Source organism: Pezoporus flaviventris, unplaced genomic scaffold (assembly GCF_033815535.1).
Source record: "Pezoporus flaviventris isolate CSIRO_AGI_PZ_B2104156 unplaced genomic scaffold, CSIRO_AGI_Pfla_v1 ptg000020l, whole genome shotgun sequence".
Lineage (NCBI taxonomy): Eukaryota > Metazoa > Chordata > Aves > Psittaciformes > Psittacidae > Pezoporus > Pezoporus flaviventris.
The window spans coordinates 4942673-4957205 of NW_026892568.1; the positions used below are offsets into that span (position 1 = coordinate 4942673).

The 14533-nt window shown below is 46.7% G+C and overlaps 1 protein-coding gene across 3 annotated transcripts in view; it reads left to right on the top strand.

Moving 5' to 3' along the window:
* SPAG9 (sperm associated antigen 9) overlaps positions 1 to 5041 on the top strand; it is a 63767-nt gene extending 58726 nt beyond the window's left edge. For all 3 annotated transcript variants that reach the window (XM_061455407.1, XM_061455408.1, XM_061455409.1), the window contains one exon: positions 1329 to 5041. In XM_061455407.1, the coding sequence (XP_061311391.1) occupies positions 1329 to 1444 (116 nt within the window). In that variant the 3' untranslated portion in view covers positions 1445 to 5041. The remainder of the gene's footprint in view (positions 1 to 1328) is intronic.
* Positions 5042 to 14533: the final 9492 nt, after the last annotated feature.

Genomic DNA, 14533 nt, shown 5'->3' on the forward strand with positions numbered 1-14533 from the left:
CCCTTGGTTACTGATGATAAAGTCAAGTGTTACGTGAAGGACACTGAAGCTAAAATTTACTCGTTTTTGAGTGGAAAGGGAAAAAGTTCACATACCTTCTCATGCCCTTCTGATTCTGATCACTGCTTTTCTTGACCAGCACTGTGGCATGCTCTAGCCCATAGAAGATTTCTTGTTTAAATGTTTGTTTGTACTTTGTTTTAATTGAAGCTTTTGGGGAAATAAAGTAAGAGTGGTTGTGGTTCTGTGCTTAGAATCTGCAGCTGGAGACCTTAGAAAAAGGGTGTAAAAAGGAGTCACTACTCCTGGGTTTGACCCTTTGCCTAAATCTGTCTAGAGTGCCTTGTGCTTTTCAAAAACAACCAAATGGCAAAAAACCCCACAAAAACCACAACAAAGAACAGCCCATGAAGGCCAGACCAGATTCTGTCACCCCACTGCTCAGTGATAAACAAGTTCCTGCTGTTAACCCTGCTGGAATTACATGGGAGGCAGGGCTTGAGCAATTCTGTGCCACACTCTAGTGAGTACTAATACCTCTGCACTTGTTCCAAGCAAGCTGGTATGGCCACATACCAGATGGGCATTGTGCTGTCCTTGTGGCATGATACAAACCTATGAATGTGTCAATGCTAGAGCTGCATTATCTCAGCCATTATCACATTATTGCAGCAATGGCTTGAGCAAGTTAAGGCTATTCTGTGTTTAGATTCCTCAGTCTTCCAAAGTAGCCTAACCAGAAAACCAGCCAAGCTGTGACTTGAAACCTTCCTGAAGTTGTAGGTTGGTTCCAATTTCATCTGATTAAACTGATATTCTGCTGTATCACAAGACTGCCTCTGTGTTATTACTGTCTAGGTGCAGTTCTGTTCAGTGGCTAGTCTGTCACCTTGATCCAAGTCAGCTCATATCACCAAGAGTTTAGATGCAGTTACAGAACTGCTTTTCTCTTTTGAAGAGCAGTAATGGAGAATAGGCTTAGGGCTGTCTTGTGCCATTGTGTGCAGAGCTGTGACAAGCTGTGAACAAGTGGAAGGAAGGGAAAAGGTGAAGTGTGTAGAATATGGGTACTGGCAGAACTGCAGTTAATTTGGGGAGCTGGAATTGAAGAATATGACCATCAGAATACTTGGCTCTGAAATAATTATGCAACAGACTTGCCATCTGTAATGTATATAGTCACAATCTTGAATCTGATTTTATATAAGCATATGGCAACTGCTGTCTTTTAGTGTATTTCCTGTAAATCTAGATGCTACTTGTCTCGTTTCAGTTGGTGTTAATACTATTCTTTATTGTCAGCCTGAATCAAAGCTGTTGTTTTTCAGGTGATGAAGGTGGCGAATCTGAACTCCTTGGAGAAGCTCTACAACTTGAACCTTCTGTAGCCAAAGCTGAGAGGAGTCACTTGATAGTGTGGCAAGTAATGTGTGGCAGTGAGTGAGGAGCCTGTAGGATGCAGCTGGAGACCTTAAAAAAACATGAGAAAAAAGGCAAAAAAAAAAAAAGCTTCTGCATGTTTTTTATTTTGTGAAACCTGTTTCACTACATGATGTTGAAGCGTTTCTTTGCTGTTTAACTTTATATTGCAAATCTGTCATACCTTTAACTATACAGGAATTAGCTTGTGCTGTTTTACTGCACCCATGTTACATGGAAGAGTATAATGAAATCAGATCTTTCTCAAAACTGGTGTGCACACCATAGTAAGCAACTGAGACATTAGTTTTACTGTACCACAGCAATCTAATGTAGCTCACTTCTTGGGTAGTCTCACTTGAGTTCAGCTTTATTACAACTGAGCTTCAGTTCACTGTATAATGCATTGAGTAAAACAGCAAAGTTATTCCCAGAGTATTAAGAAAATGGACAAATTATAAGATGGATTATTAAGACTCATCCAAATACTCAGTGAGGGCTAAAGCACACTGTAAATTTCCGCTTTTGTTTCCAAACTTGGCAATTCTTGCTTTTACATAGTGTAAACGGTTTAATTTGTTCCATCCATCAGAATTTCTGGGGGGAAGAAGAGATTGTATAGGAATTAAGATGACAATATTTAAATAAAATCATGTGTGTTCACTATTGAACCTCTAAAGTTTGAGAACTGCTGCCCTCGATGAGCAATTTCTGAGCATAGCATTTTTCCATCTCCCTGACATGGAACTATTCGGTTTGCAAAGGGTATTCTTAGGATGATTTAAATTTGGAAGTAACTGTAAAATTATTGACCAGGGGATATGTTTTGTTCTTTTCTTGTCTTAATTCCTTCTGTCCTAAGCACTAGAATGATCTTCTCTGCCTAGCTGGTCAAACTCATGAGGCACTACATGTGTGAAGGTTAGAGACCTCAATTAGAGCATGAGAAAAGACTGAGGGTGTAGAGGAAAAATGCGTTCTGCCCAAGTGAGATTGTAAAGGAGCTTTAGTGCCAGAAAATTAGGTAGAAAATGTATTTTTTTGGTAGTTGCATATCCCAATTAATAGAAAAAGAAAAAAAAAATGAAGCAACAATGTTAGCAGGTAACACTAACTTTGAGTACATTGATGGAAGTCTGGAGACTCTAATATTAGGCTGACATTCTGTCTACTCACCATCTATTTTTTTGAACCATAAGTGTGAGTTGAAGACTGTCTTCCTTTTACTTTGAATTTCTTACACTCAGCATCAGCCCTAAGTTAAACACTTCATGATTTCTGTACTTCAGAATGCTTTTAATCCCAGATTTGTGCTTTCATTTAGTCTCTGGAAAGTCAAAGTTTTGAGGGGTTTTAACAAACATCTGGCATTTGCCCCCCAAAAAAGGCTGGGACTGTTCAGATTAGCAGAGAAAGGGAGTGACTTGATGATGGGAGAGAACTGAACAGTTTCAGAGGAGTAAATATAGAAACACTTTTATAAAACTGCCTAAAGATTTTTATGCAATAGGAGCAGTTCTGGTCTATCAGGCAAACATGTGTTTATATATTTTCTTAATTTTTTAAATGAACACATTTAGCTGAGGTCTATTGTGTAAATATATATTTAGGCAGCTTTTTCAAATGCATATCATAGCTGATAAACCAGAAAGCCTCCATTCAGGTCTATTGGTTAGATTTATATGTATAAATACTTTTTAAGCAACATATTTTGTACACAGCTGTTCTCTCGTAAATATGTATTTAGGACATGAACTATGTAGTAAAAGAATCCTTATTAAAGATATCTAATATCTTGGTAGTATTTTTCTCTTCAGAATGCCAAAAGTGATGAGAGCATGTTGTTCGTAATTTGCTTTCCAAATTCATCTTTAACGTCACTCTTCAAGTACTTTGGCTTAAATATGAAGTCTGGGAGCTTTTCAAAATCATACAAATACAGAAAGTAACCTGAATAAACACTCTTGGACCTATTTAAAGCTTACATAGACATGTATGCTGAGCCTGAAGCCCATCTCAGTTAACTTACAAAATTGGATGTCAAAGCAAAACGCTGTCTGGACTTTCACTGTTGTGCAGAATCTTCACTGTGAGTGGTGCAGTTCCATTGCTTCTCCTGCCATTTCCTGTAATGGTTTTGTTTCCTCTTTGGGAGGCACAGTCTCCAAAGCTTCTGCTCACTGGTTGATTGTCACATTCTCATGTTCTCAGAAAAACAAAGCGCACAATTCCTTGGTTCTTGTGTAGCATTTTATGTGTCATTGGTGATGAGCTGTTTTCTCGGAGCGGCTTTCCTGCTGTATCAAACAGAGCAGTTCAGTCTGGCAAGTGTGTACCTGGTCTTTTGCCAAATGTATCTGGTCCACCGTGCCGTTTCAGTCACCTCAGTGGGCCGACTCCTGCAAATATTTCAGAGAATGATTGTTTCTGTCCAAAAGTGGAAGGGTTTTAAAGAACACTGTAGGATAACGATGTACCGCTGTGGGTGTAGATAACAGGCACGTGCACTTCTCTGTATTCCTCATTTGAAAACTTTATCCCCTGTCCTAAGGTACAGTAGATTAAATGGGTCCCTATTGTCGTCACAGTGCACTGGGATTTCTAAACCCTCCTTCAGATGGCTTTGAATGGTGAATAAAGCACTCAAAACCCTGGGCATCGAGATGACAATACACTCCTACAAATCCGTCTCAAGAATGTGTTTATGCATACACTCATGTGATTAAAGCATCATATAAATAGGAGCTAATCTCTTGATAGCTACAGCTTGTGAATAGTTTGGGAACATTTCGAGCACAAAATATGCAGCACATTACTTGCCTGGGTAAGGGTGTTTGCATGGTAAAGGTGAAATGCGTTGTATAAGCTGCTGCATTGTCCATTTCTTGTAAAGGTCTTCCTGCGTTGGATCAGATAGAGCTGACAGAGCGTAGACACTTTATCATAGGCTGCCTTAGTAACAAACAAATGTTAAACCTGTTTTATTATACTAACTGTTCTAAAGAACGTGTGTCTTTTAAAATGCTGTGTAACTGAATATTTATTTCCATGTGAGTATTATAAAAGTTACCAAAGGATTAAACCTGACTTAGCACTCTTGTAAGTGGCCCTGTTGAGGCAGTGTCTTGTGACGGCCCTGCTCTGTAAAACAAGACACGATAAACTCAAATCCAGTTCTTTAGGGAAATGAAATGGGGGGGGGGGTCTTTTTCTAACAGGGTTATGCCATATTGTAACCACCCATGTTGCACCTCAGAGCATTTTTCTATACACTTAATGTCTCTCCCGCCCTCTAACAAGATTAAGTTTCCTTTATTAATTTCTGTTGATGCACATTTCTCAATCTTTTAAGCATATATTTTAAAAAACATTTTATGGTCTGTAATTTTTGGAAGTTTTGTCTGTTGGGACACTTTACGCTGAATTTTACTTGCCTCTGTAATCTGAGATGGATACTACAGCGTTAAACTTGCTGTCTGTTAAAACTTGAGGCTTCTTTTCTGTGAGCAGAAAAGCTCATATAGCAGTGTAGTTATTGCAGTATTTATTTCTATTATTGAATCCATGGGGTTCAGAATGTAACTTTGTACATGAAATATATATAAATATGTATATGAAACATGCATCGGATTGGTGTGTTCTTTGTAATCTGTTACATTTGAAGGTTTTTGATGCTACCAGAAGGCATAATCATGGGGTATTTTACACTAGCAGCCAAATGCTGCCGTTGTCAATAGAGGCAGCAATGTATCTGAGTCAGCCCACACCTAGTGTAACCCTGCTGTCTCCTCCTGGACCCAAGTCAAAATGCTGAAGAACATCTTTGTTCACTGACTGAGTGATGCCCTGCATTGATGGGGTAGGAATCTAGATGAGATCTGCCTAACTGCAGCTCTGGTCCTGGTCCTGGAATCTGGTGGTCAAGTTTTCTTAGCACCTTACCAAAGATCCACCTAAGCTCACATACACGGTGGCTCCGTACTCTGGAGCAAAGGAAGCAGCCTGTTTATAAGGCAGAAGAATGAGGACTCGGTGACAGGAGACTCATTCCCACTGCAGAAACAGGACACTTGGCTAGAGCCAGGGTTTAAGTTTTTTGTGGCTCATCTGCCCCTTTCTATCCACATTTGTCCCTGATCGGTATGTGACAAGTGGCTGTGCTGCTGGAAATACTTGGTTAACCTTGGGTATAATGGAGTGGGGGGACCTTGGTGTGCTTGGGCACAGTGCTGTCTGGTCCCTGTGCAAGCAGATGTTGCTGTTGTTCCTCTCCCAACAGTAGTGAAGGGCCCATGTAAAGTCCTTTTGTTGCTTTTGAATATCTGTAGGATGCAAATACTTGCAGGTGCAAATGTAGGAGTTGGTTCAGAAAACATAAAGTGTCCTGTTACCAGAGCTGCACAAACTTGAAGTGGAACCATCTTAGTGATTAAAACAGTATCTTTTTGCTCATTTACTTGAGTTTTCTCACAAGATTTTTGCCTCTCCAGAACAGCTGAACTGACAAAGTTCCCTCCTGGCAGTGTTCATTCTCTGGATGTATCCGTTCACATGGCGTGTCACATCATTGCAGCATGTGTATGTATGAAATGAGAGGAAGCATCATCCATCTTCACTCTGGGGATGTTTAAGCTCTTCTGGCAGCCCCTCAGGTCTGTGGGTAAGTTAATGGAATTGTGAAGTAGGCTAAGGTGTTACAAAGGATAGCTGGAGGCTGAAGTTTGAGGCCATTATAAATACCCATGTCCTTCTGCAGTGAACGTGGTGATAACAGGGAAAGTGACTGCAGTTTCTGTAACAGATCTTTAGAAAGTTCTCTCAGTTATATCGATCTCAATTTGGAATATGTAAAATGTTAATAATCATACAGGAAGTGAAAAGGTTTAAATGTGGATGTGTTTTGCTGGAACTTGAACCTCAGGCTTAGAGAGAATCAGAATTTCCCTTTTTCTACAATGACAAACCAAACTGAGATTCTTTTTACCATCACCCCCTATTTTCAGTATGCTGTCATCTGTTTGAAAGCTGCCTGAGCAATGCAGCTTGTAAAGATTATTTAACATTATGATCTCCTAATGCACAAGTGCCCCTTAATTCTGCTGTAAATCAAGCTTTGAGAGGGCCTTGGGCTGTACCCCAGTTCATGCATGGCTTTGGGACTTGTTGCACTCTTCAGAATCCCAGAATGGTTTGGGTTGGAAGGGACCTTAAAGCTCACCCAGTTCCAACCCCTGCCACGGGCAGGGACACCTTCCACTAGAGCAGCTTGCTCCAAGCCCCTGTGTCCAACCTGGCCTTGAACACTGCCAGGGATGGGGCAGCCACAGCTTCTCTGGGCACCCTGTGCCAGTGCCTCAGCACCCTCACAGGGAAGAGCTTCTGCCGAAGAGCTCATCTCAGTCTCCCCTCTGGCAGGTAAAAGCTCTTTTCCTTTGTTCCCATCACCAGATGCCCTTACAAAAAGTCCCTCTCCAGCTTTCTTGTCAGCCTCCATAGGCACTGCAGGGCTGATTTTGCATGCTTCCACTAGAAAAGCTTTTTTTGCAGTGACAAACCCAAGGATGCGAATTGCCTTCTTGCTTTTCAAAACACTGAATTGGTGGTGGGAAGGGAGCTGATGAGAAGTGGCGTGGGTTGCTGCTTGTTATCTGCTTGTGCTTTTAGGCAGGATGGAAGCCCCAGGTTTGTGCACTGTGTTCAGACACAAGGTGGTGCTCTTACAATTCAAAGGCAACACGGAGACCTAGAGGGAAAACGGGCTGGAGTATCCTCTCCTCCCTGCCTTTCTCCCAGCATCCAAGTTCCCGTTTTCCTCTAGCCTTCAGGATAGTCCAGCTCCAGTTTGCAGGAGGCATGTTAAGGACCCAGCTGCGTTCATACCTGCCTGCAGAACTGCAGTTGAAAAGCCACAAGCCAGCAGCAGGTTTGGCTGTAGCAGTGAAGGGGATGATGCTTCTCACATGTACCCATGGACCTTTCCAGCCCCAATGGACTTTAGGCTCTGCAGGCGGGTTCTGTTGTCACCCCTGTACAGAGCATCACTGCTTTGTTGGCTCTCAGCTCTGGAACTTAAATGAGTAAAGAAAAGAAAACCCAAACCATGTAAGTTGGAAACCCTCCCAGACTTCACATCTGCTTTTCAGTTCCACCTCTCTGCATGTGGGGACATGGGGAGTGCTGCATCCCAGCAGTGCTGGCCCTGCCCTCACTCTGTGCTGGTGGGGATGGAGCTGCCACCAGCCAGGTCCCAAGTCTGGTGCCATTGTCACTGTCTCATAGCCTGGTTTGCAGGCCTAGTTCTTGAGGTCTCCTGTTAACATAAGATGAGGCTGATGCTTGCTTTGTGTTTAAGGGGGAAAGATGCTGGTAAGTGCTGTATTGGGTCAGACCATGCATCCCGCTGTCCTGTCTGATAGTGGCTGACAGCAAATGCCTGCTGGAAAGAGCAAGAACACCTATGATCCATAGGTCACCCCACACCCTGCTACGCTTTTGGGCTTGAAAACTCCGCTTGTACCTTGTGGAAACAAGTGGATTGATGGGAAATGGTGCAGCTGCTTGCATCTCAGCAGGAAATTGGAGAGCATATTGGTTTGTGAAGGCAGCGGGAATGCCTCTGGATGTGGTAAACACTGAGAATGAGATAAAGCTTTACATTTCTTCCACCAGTTCTGTTTGTTCAGGCATCAGGTGGATGCTGCTGCAGGGATGTGGCTGCCACGCACGGCTCTGTCCCTGCTCGTGTGGGGCATTTGGGATTTGCTCCCCGGGATGGCAGAGAGATGTCTGTGGGGATGAGGAGCACGTGGCCACGTGTGAGGAGTTTCAGTCTTTGAGGTGTATTGGTTCTGGCTGGGGTCCAGTTAATTTTCTTCATAGTATCTGGATGGGGTGATGTTATGGATTTGTGCTGAAAATGGTGCTGATAACGCAGGGATGTTCTGTTTCTGCTGAGCAGTGCTTGCACATTCAAGGCCTTTGCTGCTTCTTATTCTCCTCTGGCAATGAAGAGGCTGGGACTGCACAAGATGTCAGGAGGGGACCAGGAGAGCTGACCCCAACTGACCCAAAGGATATTGCATGCCACATAGCATCATGCTCAGCATAGAAAGCCGGGCCATAAGATGGAAGGGGGAGGATCTTTGGGGTGATGGCATCTGTCTTACCACACAACCATTACGCCTGATGGAGCCCTGCTCTCCTGGAGATGGCTGAACACCATGGGAAGTGCTGAATGAATTCATTGTTTTGCTTTGCTTGCATGCATGGCTTTTGCTTTACCTATTCCTAGAATCATAGAAACGACTGGGTTGGAAAAGACCTTTGAGATCAAGTGTCTGTATTAAACCCTAACCACAACACAGGCCAGATCTGGGGATGTTTGAGGTGGGAAATTGCATGGGAAAACAGTGTTTAGGGCTGATGGGGGAGGCTGAATCCAGGAGAGAAAAGGTGCTGACGACTTCTTTTGGCTCCCAATTGATGTGTTCAATGAGAGAACAGCAGGACGCGTGTGTGGGCAGGGAAAACCGAATTCTTGTCAAAATTGGCCAGAAGATAATGAAAATCCCTGGGATGAGGAAGGTGAATTGTGTGCCATCCACAGAGCCATCAGAGCCTGGCTGACTCACTTGCACGTAAACACTGTGTGGGTGCTTACTAGCAGAAAAAGCTCTTCTGCCCTTTACAGATGTGTCTGCCTCCCGTTCCTCCTGGGAAGGAAGGATGCTGCAGCCGGGGGGCCTGTGCCCAGCCAGAGATGCAGGGGGTTCAGGACCAGTCCTCAGAGCCACATTGCAAGGATACCAGAGCGGAGGTCCCCATCCTTGCCTTGCTGCAGGGGCTGTAGTTTTCCACGTGTGGAAAAGAACATTTCAAGAGGAGGAGATGGCACCAGGCACATCCCTGGCAATGTCTGGCAGTGCCGTTGCTCTGAAACACCAGGATGGAGCAAAGGCTTCATGCAGTGGGGTAAGGAAACAGTTTTGCTGCCTTTTGGGTGACGGCACGTCGTCAGCCTGACCTGCCTTTGGCTCGACGCAGCGCGTCAGACGCCTGGCTACTGCAGGCGTTGTTGAGAGCTGTTCCTCAGCCAAATCTCTGCACTTTCCAGGGGGCTCGAAGGTCATTTCTCCATAGCAACCCACAGCAAATGTCACGATTGGGCCCAAGGCATGGCTGAACTGCTGCTGTGAGCAAGGCGTGGGTGTGCAGCACAAGCCAAGGTGGAGCTTGTGCCATGATCCCTGTGGGGATGCTCATCCAGGTGAAAGCTGTGGCTCTTCGGCCCCTTCCAGCCTGTGCTTTGCTACACTCCCGGTGTGCACGCTGCGGGCTCTGACGATTGAAAGCTCTTTGGCACTGGGAGGGCAAAACAGGGATGCTCTTATGAAAAGGAGTAATTGTAATCACTGCGGGGCTTGTCAGAGGCATCTGAGCCCCTCTTGTGGTAGTGGGGAGGGCAGGAGGGATGGTTCATCACCAGAGCGGGTCCCTGGAGGTTCCCTCCAACCATTCAGCTGGGAAGTTATACAAATGGGTCAGAAACTGCAAAAGGAAGCACAGAGGAAACTTGGGAGGAATGAAGAGACTTTAACAGAGCTCTCGGGAGCCAGCAGCATCGGGGTGACAGCAGCACTTGGGTGTTGAAAGTGTTCCCGTTGGGGATTCGCAAGCACCGTAAGGTGTGATTTTAAAGGAGACAAAGGAAGGAGAACTGAACCACAGTAGGGCCTTAAGGGGTGTTTTCAGCCTGTGAAGGGAGGCAGCGCTGGGCTTGCCCTGCGGAGGAAGTGGAAATCTGTTTCTATATGGTTCTAGCACACTTTGCTGGGCAACTTGTGTCTGCAGCAGCCAGGCTGCATGATCCCCATCTAGGCCATGCTGCTTAGTGCCTGCTCAGTGTTGCTTTAGGCTGGGGTTTATATCATAGTTATATACAATACATACATGTATACACCATAAAATATTGGTCTGTTCTCAGGCTGTTCCCAGAAAGGAAACCAGAGCTAAAGCACCAGTTGAGAGGGTGATGCTTCACAAGAGCTGCACATCAGGCACAGGTTGGAGGGGTTTCAGTGCTGGTGGTCCTGCTTCTCCAGGTACTCCACACCCCAAATACTGCCCTTAGAGCACCATGCACAGCACGCCTTCCTGCAGGGAAGCTGTGGTGCTGGGACAAGAGACACGGGAGGTTTCTTGCATCTCCACAGCTGCTGCAGTTTCCCGTCTTGTTTGTACAGATTCCATTCTTTCAGTGTATCTCACACCCTGCATGTGCTGAAGCGGGGCAGCTCTTGTCACTGCTCATCAGAAACTAAATAAATCACTGGTGCGGCAAACCCTGCCTTCCCCTCCAGCTGTGAATCACCCTGCACACTGGCACTGCCTTCCTCAAGGGCACTGAAGTTACTCATGGAGCAGCTGGGATGAAGCCATTGCCCTGCAGCTGGTGCAGGTGGAGTCTGGGGTTACTCAGACTTGGGCTGCTTTGCACCCAGAGGTGGGGGCTGCTGCATGAAGGCATCGGGTCCTGGTGTGGGTGCTGATGTTTGCCCGCACGTGCGCTGCCTGCACAGCTTCAGCAGCTGGGGCCAAGCCAGCCTGGAGGGTTAATCAGCCTTGGGATGTGTGATTGTGGGGCATAGTGGAGTAGTCCTGAGAGCAGGGCACTGATTTCTGTCATGGGTATGGCCCAACTGGCCGCAGGCCCTGGTGCCGTGGTACTGCTCAGAGCTCCTGGAAGGGCCCCTCCTAAATCTGGGCAAATTCCTGGCAGATGGAGCAATATCCCGTGGGTCAAAACTGCCAGTGCTGGCTGGAAGCACAGGGTGCTGCTCCTTAATGCTGGTGCTGGACATGGAGTGAATCTGCAGGGAAGCCTCCAAGGTGATGTTGGCATCAGGGCGGCTTGTGATGGAGAGATGCTCTGGGGTCGCCTGCAGCTCTGCCATGGCAGCAGAAACACTGTAATTCCCTAGGTCAGGTCCTCTCTGGAGCCAGGTCCTTCTGCAAGCAAAGGGGTGGATGCAACCCCCTGTTGAATTTACCTCTTTAACCATTTTAACTCGCTGTCATCTAAAAGGGTGGGTGAGGGCTAGGTAAGGAATGCTATCACCATCCCGCCCTGCAGACACCTGGGGCCAAGACTGGGGTGAGGTTTTCCCACTCATGCACCCTGGTGAGAGGCTGAGTGTGGGTGCTCCCTGGCTCTCCTACACCTTGGAGCCCCCCATTTCTGAGCCCTCCAACTGCTCAACCTCACCACATCTTTAACAGAGCCCAAATCAAGAAACGCTGCAAAAGGAGCTCATCGGGGTGCTGGAACAGGAGCCCCATCCAGGGCCAGTAGTAAATAAAGTTACATAAATCGGTAGGTCATAGTTCTAAGTCAGCTTTTTGCAGGCCATAAATCCACATTTCCTGGGTTTTATAGCTTCTGGTTCAAAATATATAAATACTATGTGACTGGAATAAGCCACTTGATCGTCTCGTAACACAAATCCTGTGCTGGGAAAAGCTCCTCATCCCATGATCAGGGGGTTGTGCTCTGTGGGAAGCCCAGGGATGCTCCTAGAGGAAAGCTGGGTGCAAGCAAAGACTGAGGCCTTGCCACACATCTGTATGCTGTAACCAAGGGACTCGGTCAGTGCCACATCACCGGATGGTGACGTGATGTTGGCTTTTCCCTCTAGATAGCGTCAGCTTCCAGCATCTTTGTTTCTGCAGGTTTTATGGCTGTGGGGAGTGCAGGAACCTATTGGCTTTTAAGAGCTTGGAGTCATTTAAGGTTTTATTTGCCTGACAGCACTGCACTTCCAGGGATGCTTTAGGAAGTGGGGTAATTAAATGCTGTTATCAAACACACTCACTTGGGGAATGCTAAACATCTGCTATTGGTTACTGCAATTCAGGGACTGTCCTGGTCTGTTCAGGGCTGTGACAAGTGCTGGAGCTGAGCCAAACACCAGGAGCTGAGTTGGTGGCCCAAGGATGGGCACCCAGACCGGGCTGTGCACTGATCATCCTGGAGCAGGTCTCCAGTTCAACATCCCTGCTGGATGAGTGGCTTTGGAAGCATGCTCTGGGTGCGTTGTGTTGCTGTGGGGTGCTTGGGGCACCAGGGATACTCACCCCAAATATGACCCCTGGGCTCAACAGCCTCAAGCCTGCAACCTTCTAAGCATGCACTTAAAGTCGCAGCACATGACTTCAATGGGGCCATTCATGTGCCCACAGGAAGCATCCGCTTCCCTTCTTGTGAGATTAACAACGCTGCAAGCCTTAAATCAGGGCACGAGAAGGGAGGAGAGAAGTGAGGTTTGCCCTCAAAATACCACGAGTTCCTTCATTGCCATGAGGGCAGCAGTGATGGGTTCAGACTTTGGTAAACTGGGGAAGCATCTTGCTGCTTTCCCCCTTCCTGATGACGTTCTAGCTGAGCTTAGCGTGGGTCAGGCCGTTAGGATCAGAGGACCTGTTAACAGCAGTAGCTGCTTGAAAGACCTCTGTGCTGGAGATTCAAATCTAGAAGAGGGACCTATGGAGTCCCTGGAGGTACCTGTGTTATACCTGAAGCAAGTCAGCTTTTTGCACCACTGACTCAGGAGTAGACGTAAATGTCATGGATGAGGCATCCCTTCAGCTGGGGCTTCCTAGGATGTCACACAAAGCAAGTCAGGGCAGTCTCACCCTTTTCACAGTCAATGAAGAAAGCGTTCTTGCTTGCAATAACTGCAGGAGACTGCTCCCACATCTCCCTTGGTCTTCCATCACCTACGCACCGTGGTTATCTCACTCCTGCTCCTCTCATCCCATATTTTCCAGTCATTTCCATCCCTCTCTGGATTTTGCCTCCTCAGTTCAGCCTGGGCACAGCACATCAAATGTGTCAGTCCCCATGAGGTTCCCTAAACCATGCAGCACAGGGGACCTTGCTCCCTGGTCTGCTCCTGAGGGTCTCCTCCCTGCCTGCCTGCTCCTTGGCTGTTATTTTTGCTGAGGTTTTTGTGCTAACTTTCAGCTCATGCTGCACTTTGACTCATTTTAATATTGTTACTATCTCAAACCTACTCCTTGTCACATGCGTGGGGAGTAGGCAGGAGACATCCAAGAATCTGAAGCCAAAATTAGGGAGAATTGAGAGAAAATAAAATGATGACTTTCAAGCTCTTCTGACTCAAACCCAGTCTAGCTCTGCAGGCACAGCAGGCCTCCAGGGCACTCAATGGGATGCATCCTTTGGGGTGTACCCTTGGGCCTGCAGCCAACACCAGTCTCCTCTTCCCAGCCCCAGTGCTGTGCTTGTGCTGGTCAGGACTGCACTGGCCATGCCATGAAATCCAAAGTTCTTCTACATCTGAACCCCGGATGGCTCCAGTGTCCTTCAGCCCGCTTATACACCCTATATAGACCATGCAGAAGCAGCACCTGGTGGCAGGGATAGGAACTGTGAGAGCAAGCTGCGTGCTTACTGACAAGAAAGCGTTGGGTTTGTTCACCCCAGCATAAATGTGCTGTGTATCCATCCCCAGCATCCTCCACATCTCCTGCTGCTGGAGCCCATCTGTCCGTCCCTCTGCTAGGAGCAGGGCTTCCCCTGCCGCCAGCCCCTTCACATGATGCATCAGCCTGCGCCTGGTACCCACCATGTAACGTATGGGATATGTGAATCCACTGGGGCAGTGGATGTACATTCCCCTAAGGTTTCTCCTTACGTTACCGCATGAGAGGTAAGAGGCTCCATACCGGGTTTAACGCAGGCATGTGTGGGGATGTAAGCTTGGGGAGCTGGCATCTGGCTGGGTACCAAGTGAGCTGATGTGAAGGTGTCAGTGCCTGGCTCTCCCGCTGTGGTCAGGGGCAGTGTTGGTGCTCAGGTCGAGTCTCAGCCTCTCTCCAGACAGCTCAGCTTCATCTGTGCCATGCAGGGGCAGTTCCCAGCACATGGCTTGCACCAGACTTCTTCACAGGTAATGGGGAACACCAAAACCCACCACGTTCTTTATGGCTCCTGGCTGCTTTAACTTCACTTGGGATCATGGCGATGAAGTCATGGATTTGTTGTTAAACCCCTTACCTCTTTCATTCTGGTTTTAGCTGCTGCTTGTTCTCA